Source organism: Osmerus mordax, chromosome 6 (assembly GCF_038355195.1).
Source record: "Osmerus mordax isolate fOsmMor3 chromosome 6, fOsmMor3.pri, whole genome shotgun sequence".
Classification (NCBI taxonomy): Eukaryota; Metazoa; Chordata; class Actinopteri; order Osmeriformes; family Osmeridae; genus Osmerus; species Osmerus mordax.
Window position 1 is genome coordinate 4134111 of NC_090055.1, and position 13515 is coordinate 4147625.

Here is a 13515-nt window from a genome sequence, read left to right on the forward strand (position 1 = left end):
TGACTGTGTGTGTACGTGTGTACTAGGGTATAAACAGTCTGCTTTTGGTCGGCAGTGGCACAGAAAAATCAGCAACACAAACATCCGCCTTATCTCCCATCAGCGAGTGTTAGGGGGAATGAGGGAGGGTGGCTTGGAGAGAGACGGGGTCCACACGCCCAGGAGTCACAATTACCTGGCTCACTCCAATTACCTAGACCAAACAGATTGCAATACATCAGCTCATATTTTAGTAGACTGCAGAGATGGATAGGAAATGGCTTTGTACCACCAGCTAGCTCATCTGCTGTGGGTAGTGTGTGTGTGTGTGTGTGTGTGTGTGTGTGTGTGAGAAGCAAGAAGAGAGGTGATGTGATAGAGAGACGTGTAGGGTGAATGGGTGATGTGCAGGACCTAATTGAAAAGGTCCATCATGTCCTGTTCTTATGAACATCCATGGAAACATCAAGTAGTCCTTATCTTCTGTTAATCTGTTCGTCAGTCGCTCGCGGCCTCTGAACGATAGATATGAAAGAAAGAGTGGAGGAAGAGAGAGAAAATATATGATTAGGGGCCATTAGCAACGAGTGGGAATCCTTTAAGGGGCTGGGTGTTGGGTAGGGGATGTGGGGGGTGAGGGTGTTGGGAAAATGAGAATGACAAGACATTAATTAAAGAAAGAATCTGTCTTTAGGGACGAGGAGGTTCTGTGTTAACGATTTATCTATTTTTGAGGAGGTTGGAAGCAGGATGGAGATGGGAAAGAAAGATGCGTGTAATAAAAAAAACATCTGGCGAGTCATGTTACAGAAAACCTGCCTAGGCTACAAAATGTAAATACTTCTGGACTAGTTCTGTCAGATTGCTGTGCATCTCTGTACATCGGCAGAGCTGAGAATCAGTTTGTTTTTGTTCAATGTTTTTTCTCTTTTTCATCTTTCAAGATAATAGGCCTGCTACTTTTAAGTTTATTAGACCTCCTGAAAAGGAATCTGAATTAAATGCTGGAAAACAGTTCAATGTTCAGTTGATTGTTTTTTAATTTCCACACATTTAAAAATGATTTCATGAGCCTTCCCTCCAGATGGCAAAAGAAAATGCAATATCGTTTGAAGAAAACCTCAGAAAATGTTCCCATCACCAGCCAATGAGTCCACACCACCACACAGGTCCTCAAGCCATACTTTTATTGCTTATCAACAGGGTAGAAAAATACAACACAGTCCTTGTTCAATAAATTATTTAAATTTATAAATAACTTTGCATTATAATTTGTTCAGTCACCATGGTGATGACATCAAAATACATAAAATCAGCTTCTGATCCGTCTGTGGACTTACTAACAGAGCTACACCTCCTTGATTAGACATTTCGGTATACATCCAGATAGGGTGGAGATACATGTTAGAAGGCACAATGACTGTTAGATCACATGATTCACAATGATGAAACATTGGTCAATATTCATAACTGTGGAGCTCAATCAATCAATCCTTGATGAGTTTGCAGTGGAAGGTACATTAGGCAACTATTCGAAACAGCCTGGGATTAGACAGGTGTATGTTAGGATGTCATTGTCATCCAGCATTCTCTTTCCAACATGATGTCCTGCTTCCAAATTGTGGGAGATTAAACTTTACCCACAAGCCCCTCTGCTGCCGTCCGTCCACTAAAGATTACATCATTGACAGAGACGCCATCGTAGGATGAGCCAGTCAGCGTAAGAGGGAGGTTCTGCTCTGTAAGGTACCTCCTCATGTTTTCTGTAAACATATAGACCAATAGAAACACCCAAAAGCCGTATCAGACTCACTTGGTTATATTAGAGCACAAAAAACATTTCTAATTGATAGCAGTCAAACCACAACTACACTTCTAGAGATCTGGCCATCATACCTATTCGTTTCCAGTGGCCCAGATGATACTGAGGAATACAGTCCTGGAGGAGACAGATGACAGTTTACAACCACATTGTCATTGGTCCAGTCCATGTAGTTCTATAAAGGCATATGCATATACCAACTATAAACTGCCAACTATAAAATGAGCAGTGATACATGGGTGGAGGACAGCAAGGGGATGATTTGTTGATGGCAAAGGTTTTATGAGCCTCCTGTATGTTTTTGACCCTAACATACAGATACTCTCACCTTCTGTAGAGCCACCTTGCTGTAGATGGGTGCTGCAGTTATACCCAAGTGTGAGCGGACTGCCTGAGTGGCTGTATCTAGGAGACGATGCTCTGTCACATCCTCTGGACTGCCAAACACTTCCTGGAACCAGGCCCCACCCATCATCACCTAAGTGAATTGAAAAAGAACAGAAGTGTATGTAGTGATCCAATTCTTTAAAACAGGCTGTTTAGCTTCAAGATTTAACCTTGACTTCCTGCTAGGGAAACATGGGTCTTAGTGTGTTGCTGAGTTTGGCAATTTGTCTTTTAGCTGGTGTAGTCTAGTAATGTTTAATGCAAACAGCCTCGGGCATCTGGTCAGTAAATAAAACATGCCTGAGGAAAATGTTAATTATTTAAAGATTTTAGTTAGATATAAGTCACATGTTACTGTATCCTTCAGGCCTATGTGAATATGGATATGTTGTATCCAGTTTGGACAGATTTTCTCATCTTAAGAGTTGAAAGCACAAATTACTCATGGCCTAGAATATTTACCTTGGGGTATGCTTCTCTAGTTCTCTGAGAAGCAGGATAGACTAACACACAGTACAGAATAACAAGTGAACTATACATAGGCCTACTCTAACCATACTTTCCAGTGAATATATCTCACTGACATTTGACTGTGCACATAGTGTGTTTGTGTATGTATCTATCTGTCTCACCGTCAGCCTTGTTGATTCTCCTCCAGACCGGTTGTGTTGAGGGAAAGGAACTGAATCGTACACCACTCCCAGCAGCCCCCTGTCTTCTGATGATGGAACCAGATGGCCAAAACCCTATAGGCACGAGACCAACAAGTATATTACACAAACAGACCTCCCCACACACACACACACAGTTCCCTTTCACACTCACCATCACAGGCAGGACGCAACCCTCGTACTCCAGGTTCACCACGGCAACCGTCACTGAGGTAATCTCCCGTAGCTGCTCTGCCAGTGTGTGTTCAGCAGGGGGCAGCACTGAGGCAAGGGCTGCTCACAGAGACAAATTACATTACGCATATGGTGATATAAGTAAACATCTGCTGTTTGAAAGGTCAGTCTCAAACCTTTTGCTGGAAGAGCAGCGATGATGTGATCAGCCTTAATGGTCCCATCCTCCAACTTAATCTACACGAAACATAATGTCAACTACTTTTCAAAACCTCTCTGAATTACTAGCTTTCATTCCAATCGTCCCTTACCACTCCCCCACTCTCACCTCCCAGCCTGTGGCATCACGTTGCAGCCCCTTTACTGGGCTGTGTCTGTGCAGTGTGAACCGCCCCCCCTGGATGAGCCTGTCCTGCAGGGCCTCAGGTAGCATCTGGAGCCCCGTTCTCAGGGACCACTGGGCCCAATTCTCTTTGGCGGCCCGCTGGGCGAGTGCGGAGGGGAGTACTTCTGGGCCAACGCCTGTAGGGGGGCCTCATTGGTTATACCATCGCACTTCTACAGTTATACACGTAACACCACAACACACAAGCCTGTTCAAGCCTATAAAAGAAATGTTGAATGTGTGTCATGTGTCGAAAATCTTTGACTATGATTGGTTAGTTTGCAGTACTGGTTTCTTACCTGAGCCCAGCACCATTCCCAGCACAATGGAACCTCTGGCTTTCTCTGCGTTGTACAGGGGAGGAAGACAGGAACGCACGCTCAGCTTACGGCAGTCACCCGCGAACACTCCCCGACACAGACTGTCAATGGCAATGTCCGCAAGCTGCAAACAAAAACATTGACGCAGCGCTGAATGGTTTGATAACATATTCATACCCATCTTATCTGGTGAAAAACTTTCTTTAATTCAACACTGTTCAAACACTTGTCTCAACTCCAAGCCTGTCTACCCATCTCACTATAAACCTAGACAGGTCTAGCCGATTATAGCCAATTATAGCCGTGCTGCTGAATTCTAGTCGCAGTGACCTCATAGTCTTGTCTACCTGTCTCTCTCCTGTCACAGCACTTACACCTGCCTTACCTCAGATCCCAGGCGTCGGGAGACAAAAGAGTGAACAGACTCATCGTCCTCTTGTCCTCTGCTGACAAGGATCTCCTTCAGAATACTCTGGACCAAGGGACGAGAAAATGGCGGGACCGTACGCATCACTCCGCTTCAAAGAGGGAGGGGGGTGGGGGAAGAGAGAGAAAAGTAGTAAAGGCTAGATAAACTCGAGAGTTATGTCAGTGGACTACACAATACTTTGCCGATGATGACATCAATACTGCATGCTACTAAATATTACAAAAGATCACATTAAGATAACACAATAAGCAGCTTAAAGCTCCTGGTGGCTGATGTTTCTGTCTCTACTACTTCTCCTCACCCCAGGCCGGAGGGCATCTTGTGTAGCCGTCCTCGAACATACAGGTAGCGGTTCTTAGAGGCTATGTGATCATATGTGATAGGAAGTACCTCACTTTCTAGGCCCAATTCTTCCACCTTGAACACAAATAAATCCATACAGACAGAAATACACATAGTTACAATACAATAAAAAGAAACGCTTGCCAGCACACCTACAAGGGGTGGGAATCTTTTGGTCCCTCACGATTCAAATCGATTCTTAGGGTCACAATTCGATTAAAAATCGATTCAATATTTTTCCAAGATTTTACGAAAAAATACAACAAAAAAATATTTAACAAAAATAATTGTGAATCAATTTGAATCACTAGAAGACTGAATCGCAATTCGAATGTGAAACTATTTCCGCCCATAACCCACCATGTTGAGGGTGTTCCGGCCCACGGCTCCAGCCGGTCTTATGCCTCTGGGTCCATGCTCAAACACTGCTCCATCCTCTCTCCGGGTCGAATTCAGCCATCCCCCCACCCTGCCATCTCCTTCCACCAGAACTATCTGCACAAACAAACACATACACAAACAAAAATGCATCCATGAACAAAAACCAGGGGAGGTTGTTCTGTAATAGTCACAGAAACAGCCAAGTTACACAGCAGATAGAGGAGCAGTTGACCTTGGAGACCAGTGGGCTCTTGCAGAGACTGTAACAGGCAGACAGGCCCCCGATGCCCCCTCCCAGGACAGCCACTGTCTTCTGCATTCAGCCCTCACACACCCCACTCTGGGGCACAACACAGGTAAGCTCTGGGCTGGAACTGTAAAAATAAATCGTTGGAGAAATAGAAACCCTTTATGTTTCAGACAATCACAGAAAGGGAAAATACGAGAGAAAAGTGTGGCTTCCTATACCCTTGGGTGTGGACGCTGGGTGTAGACTCATGATAGGCAGTTTCTTTATCAACACCCAAGCGTTCCACCCTGTCTTGAGTTGAAACATCTTACAGATCCTACTTCGAAATATCTATAGTCCGTTTATCTCCCCGAGGCCAACTCAGGGCCGGGTTTAACAGGAAAGTATGTGTAGTTGAGTCTAAAAACACAGAAAAACCTTCTCTCGGTAGCGCCACTACCTGGTAGTTTTCGTCGTAGGTATGCATCTCAACAACGTTTCAAAGAACACAGGCCGGATGTGTCTAAGCTTCATATCAAACTCTAGTGGCTGGCTGACTGTCAGTGGTCTGGTGCAATTTTCAAAAAGCGAGCACGCACGCATGCTTTTAGAAAACACACTGACATGTTTAACCAGACATCTACCGATTCAAAGTAACCGCGAATGTTAGCTAATGCAATGTCTAGATGGTTTATAAGGCACTGGCAGTATCATGACAGAGAAACTGATATACACAATCTGGTTCTACGCTCCGTTGCCTCGAAGCAGCTAGTTGCATGAGTATGTTAGCATCTTGTTACCTTTTTAGTGGTTTAAATACCCGACAAAGTCATGATGAGTCATGGAAGTGAATGATCTTCGTGATGTAACATTAAAAGCAGTTTTCCTTCTCTGTTCGAAAGCCAATCACAATCGAGAATCTCGTTTCCGGTTCATTTCTTCCAAACCTTTCAGAATAAAAGATCTTGTGAAGAAAATTACTTTCTTCAACTTTGAAGTGAACTGACAGAAATCAGAATCAGGAAATAGGAAAATATAAGTTTATTGTTTAGTAACCTTATTGTCAACGTGAACTATTCTCTAAAATTGATTCAGAAAGGTAAGCTATTGGAATATGTTATAATTACTGAATGAACACATTTTCTCATCACCATGACATTCACAATGCCATTGCTTTATAATAAAATATTTTTGTAAGCAAATACAACTTTTTAACTATAATCTTTTTTTCACATTGGAACCCTGTTGCTTGTTTATATTGTGTGAATTCAGAATCTTGTGTTACCATAGAAATAGAATGTACCATTATGTGAAAGAAGCAGTGTCGGAACTACAGTTTGGGGTGGCCAAGGGGTGTCCAAGGCTACTTCAGGGGGTCCATAGACCATGACAGAACGTTAGTATGTAAACCTAATCTGGCATATACTGTAAGTAGAATGAATAAATCCTATGATTGCTGATTAGAGGTGATAACCCATAGTTCTTCAATTTAGCAGATGGTGTGGTCCAAAAAGGTAACTTCACTAGAATCCTTTAACATACTAACAATAGTCAGTGTCTCTACCTCGGAACAGCAGCTCATTTACATTTAGTCATTTAGCAGACGCTTTTATCCAAAGCGACTTACAAGAAAGAGCAAAATGTGCATAGGTCAATGATAATGTAGGAGACTAGCTGGACCAGACACCTCTGCTGGTGTATGGGTCTCTTCCAGCTCCTGTTGATGTGTGGTGTGGTATAAACAGATGACTATGGTCTTAGAAACACCTGCTCTGATCACACCAGTATGGAGGACACACAGCCAGGATACTACCTGACGAGGTTTGAACCTGTGACCTTACGGTTACTGAGCAAGCGCCCTTAACCTCTGAGCCACACTCAGGCACACACACAGTTGTGTACAGCTAACCTTGTGGTTTGGGTCACTGTTTTCATGAATATATATAATCTGGGTCTATAAGTGTTGGAACATCCAAAATATTTTTTGGAAGCTCAAGCACCAGGGACTTATAATAGCATTTCTGTGTTACAGAAAGTGCATAGTTTATTTACAAAACAAAGTAAATTTACACACCCCAAAAAACACTGCAATTTGACATGACAGTTATCAAGCAGAAATGGACTTGACAAAAAAAAAAAAAAATTGGTGCCCAACAACATTACAAATTTACAGTATAATATTTATGTTCATATATATTATGTTAAGTAATAGCAAAGAAAGGTTTTGGAATTGGCCTAAACAAGACCAAATTAAATCTGTGTGATAAGAAACCCTTAGGATTTATAATTTGAGAATGTCAGTGTACTAGCTAGTACACAGTGCAGTTATTATTTATTATATCATTTATCATTTTAGAATGTTAGTGTACTAGCTAGTACACAGTCGAGGTATTAGCCATGACCAGAGGGACGGCCTAACGCACACATTTTCCCTAGTAGATTTAAAATGGCATTATTCTGCGGTTCTGGTGAGAACTGGCAAAATGTTTCACAAACGCATCCATGTTGATGGAGCGTTTGTGAAACGTGTTCCTTGACTGAACACTGATAATTCCAAGGTGACAACCTGTCATCAGCCATTGTGGTCCTAAGGTCGGTTTATTCAGTTTTAAAGCTGAGTCGCTTCTCTCGCAAGAAGCACTGCTGACTTCACCCTTCGCCTCGTGTTTCTTCGCCCATAACCGGGTTAAAAAACAAGATCGAGATGAGGACGAAACTTCTAGAGTACGGGGACCTCCAGCAGGAGAGCAAGACTTCACTTTTGAAGGAGATGGAGGAGCAGCAGAAATAGTTGAATTACAAGGTGAGTGCTCTTAAGGAGCTTGAAAAACAAATAAGGAAGGATCAGAAAGTCATAACAACATTTAACTTGTGTACTTGTACTGTAATATTAACAGCGAAAATATCTAATTAAATCCGATCATAGAGTGGATTGTGCCACCACCAAACGTAGCTATACGTTACGTACCGCACGTACAGCACACTCTTATTCTGGAACTCCTACCTGAATCAACTTACTTAGACGATCAATGCTTCTATCTGCTGTCGAATTGAGGAACTACAACGCTGCAGTGACACTCACACAGGAGGAATTTAAGCAAAGGTATGAATACACGACTTCTAGTGGCTGTTCGGGGTGTAGCAAACTAACTGTACAGTATTAAGGTTCATTAGTAAACCACATATATCAAGGAAAAACACTATTAGGGTCCGTTTCGGAAATAATTCAGACTGTCCTTACAAACACATATGAAACACATGGGTATGCATGTGCAAAACTCACATGCACATAAATGCTCCTATAAGCACATATGAAACGCATTATTTTAAAACAGAAACGTTCGTGTGGTGTCGTGTGTGAAAAAAAGTTTCGAAAGGTTTAAAACATATTTTGAAAAAAGGTTTTCCTCATTGATTGAAGGACTGACACTTGTTGCATTAGTTGGCTACATCACAAATATGGCAGGGCACTGTGGCATCAAGCAATTTTAAGCCTACGTGTTTTACACGAGTCATACTGATCTGAAGACCAACGAACTGTACTTTCTACCTCAGAAAAAACTTTTTGTAACGCTACAGAAGATTACTATTCAGACATGCCCATCAATGACGTCAATAATTTTCAAGCCTACTACACCCTACCCCGGCCAAACCTGATGCGAGGAACCAACTGAAGCCTCAACCGAAGGGTTGACATCCAAAATCAAAGCAAACTACCGGACTGACCTCAGGTAGGCAATAGGTTTAATTGTGAGTGAAGTGACAAATAGTTTTCAAACGAGAAACAGAGAAAAGCTAACGGAAGTTGAACCGTTAGGACACTATCAGGAATGTGCTATAATAATAATTGTTGTAAGAAAATAGCAATCCATAATATAATTATGTTATTTAGATTGAGAAATGAGTGGTGGACAATGAAAATGTGGAAAACGCTGTACAAAATATCTTATTTAAGTCAGTACCATTGTTTTTGTTATAAATGAAGTCTTATTTTAGTTAGTCAGTAATTTACCCTGGGCTGAAACAATTTAAAGAACAGGTCAGACTAGCTGAGGTGCTGTATGAGTGAAAAGAAGCTGCCAACCACTCCCTTGACTGTTACATTCCCCCTCTCCGCACTGCATGTAAATATTCACCTGTCTCTATTAAGTGGAACAGTTATTCTTTATCTTCTCTCAGAAATTGTATATGTCTCTGCTCTTCTCTGACAGACACCATGGCCGACAAACATGGATCCACCTGTCTCATGGTTGTAGTCATCCTGGGGAACTTGTTTGCAGCTGTATGTAGAACCTGATACCGAACCCATTGTTTGTCCACCATCAACAATTTTAAATACAGTAACCAACAAAGACACTCTAATAACATAAATTAAGTATCACGTATCAAGTAGCTTTATTGTCAATTTCTTCACGTCAAGACATAAAAAGGAATCGATAGAACGTTTCCCACTCTCCCACAGTGAAACATATAAAGTGCACAGGCACAACAGATAAGACAAGACATTTCCTAAACATACATTATTATTATCACCCTTTATTCTGTTTCACAGGCTGCAGGTCTTGCGTTGTGTGCGCTGGCTATCTGGGTGGCTGTGGATAGCTACGGGCTCTACCCGCTTGCCAAATGGTCAGGGAAAGATGACATTTTTGCCGGTGCCTGGATTGCCATTTTCACAGGCTTCGCCTTCTTCTGCACTTGCATATTTGGAGCCCTGGCTGCCCAGAGAAGGAGCAAGGGACTCATGTTGACGGTGAGACACACAGACAGAGGAACAGCAAAAAGGAGAGAGAGAGACAGGGACACAGAAAGAGGGTGCCAAACAAACCCAGATGCAGACAAACAGATGGTCAGACAGAGCCATGATCCTGATCCTAATAATCCTAAAGTGATGTTCTGTGTTTGTCGGTTTTCAGTACCTCATCTTCATGCTGATCATCTTCATATTTGAGTGTGCTTCCTGCATCACTGCAGTCACCCACAGGGACTATGTGAGTATCTTGCATTAGTAGCTTGGGGAATGGTACCAGCTCTAGAACCTCATAGATTGCTTAGTAGGCAGTCAGAACTTTGAGTTGTTTTGAAGCTTATTTACACGACTGTTATCATTGTACATAATTAAAACATAAACTTCATTAGGTGGCCAATTTAAAATCCTCAGTGGGCAATGACTAACCGTGAACCTCTTAAAGTGGCCAATAGGAGGAAGAAAATCAGAGAAATCCCGTCAGATTTCCTCTGTAATCTAACTGTACCCCTTTCTGTTTTCTATTCCCATAGCTGGTTGGGAATAGCAACCTACTGAAGAAACAGATGTTGACGTATTATGCTGCTGATGGCAACGCCGGCAGTGAAATCACCCTAACTTGGAACCAACTCATGAAAGACGTGTGTATTTGTGTGTGTGTGTGTTTGGATGCGTACTAAAGATCAATTTATAATCTGGCATGCTGAGTAGGACGAGAGGAAGGGATGGGGACAGAAAGAGAGAGACAGTAAATCGCAGGAGTGTTCCCAATGAATAGTATTGTACCTAATCTTAGCCATAGTATAACACATTCCTAATATACTACTAACAGAGGCTTGGCACAGTTTTTGTGGATCGTCACACATACATGCACACCCTTGGGAGCAGCAGTAGGTTGTGTTCAGGCCTGACCTGAACAATAGTGTGTTTTTGCGTGTATGTGCTCGATAAACCAGTTGGGTCACTCTTTCTCATGGGAAAGAAAATGATCCTTTTTCAGACAGGATAGTATGGGAGCTGCTGTGTTGTTGGTAACAGGTGTCTACGTTTGTCTCGCCAAAACATTCTCCTCAGGCCAAAGCGTTGAAGTAAAGATCCCGTCCTATTCCTCTGTAGGTTCTAAAGATGGGGAGGTCTTTCACATGAATTTTGCTCATAACATTTAAATATACCGACCTATAATATTAGATTGACAGATTCAAACATCTACTTGAAGATTACTCGAGTTTTCTGCACTCTCTCCTTATCAGGCCCAGTGTTGTGGTGCAGACAGCCCGGTGGACTGGATAGAGTACAACTCTACCTTCAGGGAAACATTTGGGACGGCGTACCCATGGCCGCTGCATTGCTGCCGGAGGAAGAATAACTACGAGATTGTAGATTTGGAGGCCTGCAAAGTGGGCCAGGCCAGCGTCATGTTTACCCAGGTGTGTTAGCCAGCTCGACATAATCAGGCAGCCAGACAGAAATAAATCGACATTCACATTGTACAGGACATTCCCAACACAGGGGATAAGCAACCAGACTATCCTGCTTTGCTTAACCCTTGTGTTATCTTCGGGTCATTCTGACCCATCAGTCATTGTTACCCACCGTCGTATTGCGACAACTTTAGCGCATACAAAAACAAAGTGAGGAATTTTCTTTTAACTGTCGGGCTGTCTCAGACCCCCCACATTGCGAAGGTTAAAAGAAAATGCTATTTATTTGTTTTTGTATTGGGTAAAATTGGGTAAACACAACAATGGTTCGTTGTGAACCTTTGGGTCATGTGACCCGAAGGCAGCACAAGGGTTAAAAAATAGAAACTTTATGTCACTTTGGACCCAACTGTCTCTCCCTCTCTTCTAGGGTTGTTTCAATTATATCGAATCAGTGTTCAATCGCTACACCTGGGCTATCAGCTGGTACGGCTTTGCTGTTCTAATGTTCATAGTGAGTCACGCCTGCCCCAGTCACAAACGCCCTCTCTCACACACACACAACGCATTAAACACATGATAGAATAACAAAGTCACGTTTACGCAAACATAATGGTCACATTGTTATTCTTAATCATCTTCTGGTGTGTTTCAGTTCTGGCTAATGCTCCTGGCAATGATCTACTACGTCATGCTGTAAGACCAGGAGACGTCTGATGATCTACTACGTCATGCTGTAAGACCAGGAGACGTCTGATGATCTACTACGTCATGCTCTAAGACCAGGAGACGTCTGATGATCTACTACGTCATGCTGTAAGACCAGGAGACGTCTGATGATCTACTACGTCATGCTGTAAGACCAAGAGATCTCTGATGCACCACCCACGGTACACAACACGACATATCTCAAAGACACATAAGAAAGTTGGGTGAATATATCATGCTCATATATCAGTATATTTTTATGGTATTTTTATGGGTTAGTTTATTCTTTTTATATTCTGTTGCTTTCATAATGCACTGTAACAGCTTCACAAACTGAACTTAGTATGTTAGTAAAATGTGGTGCTTTTGTAACTGACCGACTGTGCTTTTCTCATCAAAGATTGCATTTGAGTCCAAAACAATTCTTAAAGGGGATGTATGTGGCTGTACATTTCACGTGTCCCAATTTCAAATATTTTCACTTGCCAAAAGAATATGTACAAGATCGTATTTATTTATATAACATTTCTTTTTTTCAAACTCTAATTGAATATGCATTTGTAAAAATGAAAATAAACCACAGCAAATTTTTACAAACAAAACAGATGACTGATGTCATCCCTGAACAACAAAAATGTTTTTGCTAAAGAAACACAAGACGTCTATTTCATCTTTGAGACCTTTAGGTTTTTTTATTCACACGTTTGAAAATATTACAAAAGAAGATGAATTGCCTTTTGCCAAGTGCTATAAGGCTGGGAGAATCATCTGGGACTGAATGTTCAGGTCACACACACATACAGACACACATACACATACAGACACACACACATACAGACACACACACATATAGGTAGTATAGTAGTCTGAAGAGTTCCCCACATTCCGTGACTGTACTTGATCACTGCATAGATATGAAGAGAAGGGAGTCATGCTGACTTTCACACCGTCACCACAGGTGAAAAAATAAACAGGTGGACCCACAAACACACAAAATTGTGCATGTTCTGTTTATGCAGTAACATGCACACATTCACCTAAACGCATCCCAAACTCACACCCACATAGAGGAGGAATATTTATCCTTCAAAAGAAGCATCAGTCCAGAGTCATTTAGAAGTGGAATGAAAGGCTTAAAGTCAGGGACAGCAACATGGCAGCGATACCTTAAGACGTTCACAGTTCTAGAACACGTTCACAGTTCTAGAACAGAGAGAACAGTAGAGAAACAGCAATGCCGGGAACAGAACGGTTGTCCTTATACTTTACTGAGCCTAATGATTGTTCATCAAAAAAGGCACCTGGAACACAAACCCAGACCATATTGGAGAGAAGACCCCTAAGCATTTTTACATCAGGTCCCAGATATAGAAACCCTCAGTGGTCTCCAGGCTAAAGCAGACTTGTACACACACACTTGAACACAAACACACACACACACACACACACACACACACACACACACAAATACTGCCTGCTGCCTCAGTACACACGGCCCTTTCCTACACAGCGTTATTAG

The 13515-nt window shown here is 42.1% G+C and overlaps 2 protein-coding genes and 1 non-coding gene across 4 annotated transcripts; 1 reads left to right on the top strand and 2 right to left on the bottom strand.

The window, feature by feature from the left end:
- Positions 1 to 1151: 1151 nt before the first annotated feature.
- ppox (protoporphyrinogen oxidase) lies at positions 1152 to 5983 on the bottom strand. 2 transcript variants are annotated; one of them, XM_067238051.1, is made up of 13 exons: positions 5921 to 5983; positions 5124 to 5265; positions 4871 to 5005; positions 4470 to 4585; positions 4124 to 4256; positions 3718 to 3862; positions 3362 to 3555; positions 3210 to 3270; positions 3014 to 3132; positions 2821 to 2934; positions 2130 to 2279; positions 1876 to 1918; positions 1152 to 1742 (listed from the first exon to the last, which is right to left on the bottom strand). In XM_067238051.1, the coding sequence occupies exons 2-13, from the start codon at positions 5208 to 5210 to the stop codon at positions 1609 to 1611; spliced, it is 1431 nt and encodes a 476-aa protein (XP_067094152.1). In that variant the 5' UTR covers positions 5211 to 5265; positions 5921 to 5983; the 3' UTR covers positions 1152 to 1608. The 2 variants fall into 2 exon arrangements, with proteins under 2 accessions (XP_067094152.1, XP_067094153.1); XM_067238052.1 differs by lacking the exon at positions 5921 to 5983 and adding an exon at positions 5581 to 5601.
- Positions 5984 to 6778: 795 nt separating this feature from the next.
- LOC136944978 (small nucleolar RNA SNORA11) lies at positions 6779 to 6905 on the bottom strand. Its single transcript, XR_010876811.1, has one exon. It is a non-coding gene; the product is annotated as a small nucleolar RNA SNORA11 (small nucleolar RNA).
- A 1835-nt stretch (positions 6906 to 8740) lies between these two features.
- Positions 8741 to 12407, top strand: upk1a (uroplakin 1a). Its single transcript, XM_067238928.1, has 8 exons — positions 8741 to 8851; positions 9332 to 9402; positions 9673 to 9873; positions 10037 to 10111; positions 10401 to 10508; positions 11118 to 11294; positions 11719 to 11802; positions 11944 to 12407. The coding sequence occupies exons 2-8, from the start codon at positions 9337 to 9339 to the stop codon at positions 11986 to 11988; spliced, it is 756 nt and encodes a 251-aa protein (XP_067095029.1). The 5' UTR covers positions 8741 to 8851; positions 9332 to 9336; the 3' UTR covers positions 11989 to 12407.
- The last annotated feature ends 1108 nt before the right edge of the window (positions 12408 to 13515 follow it).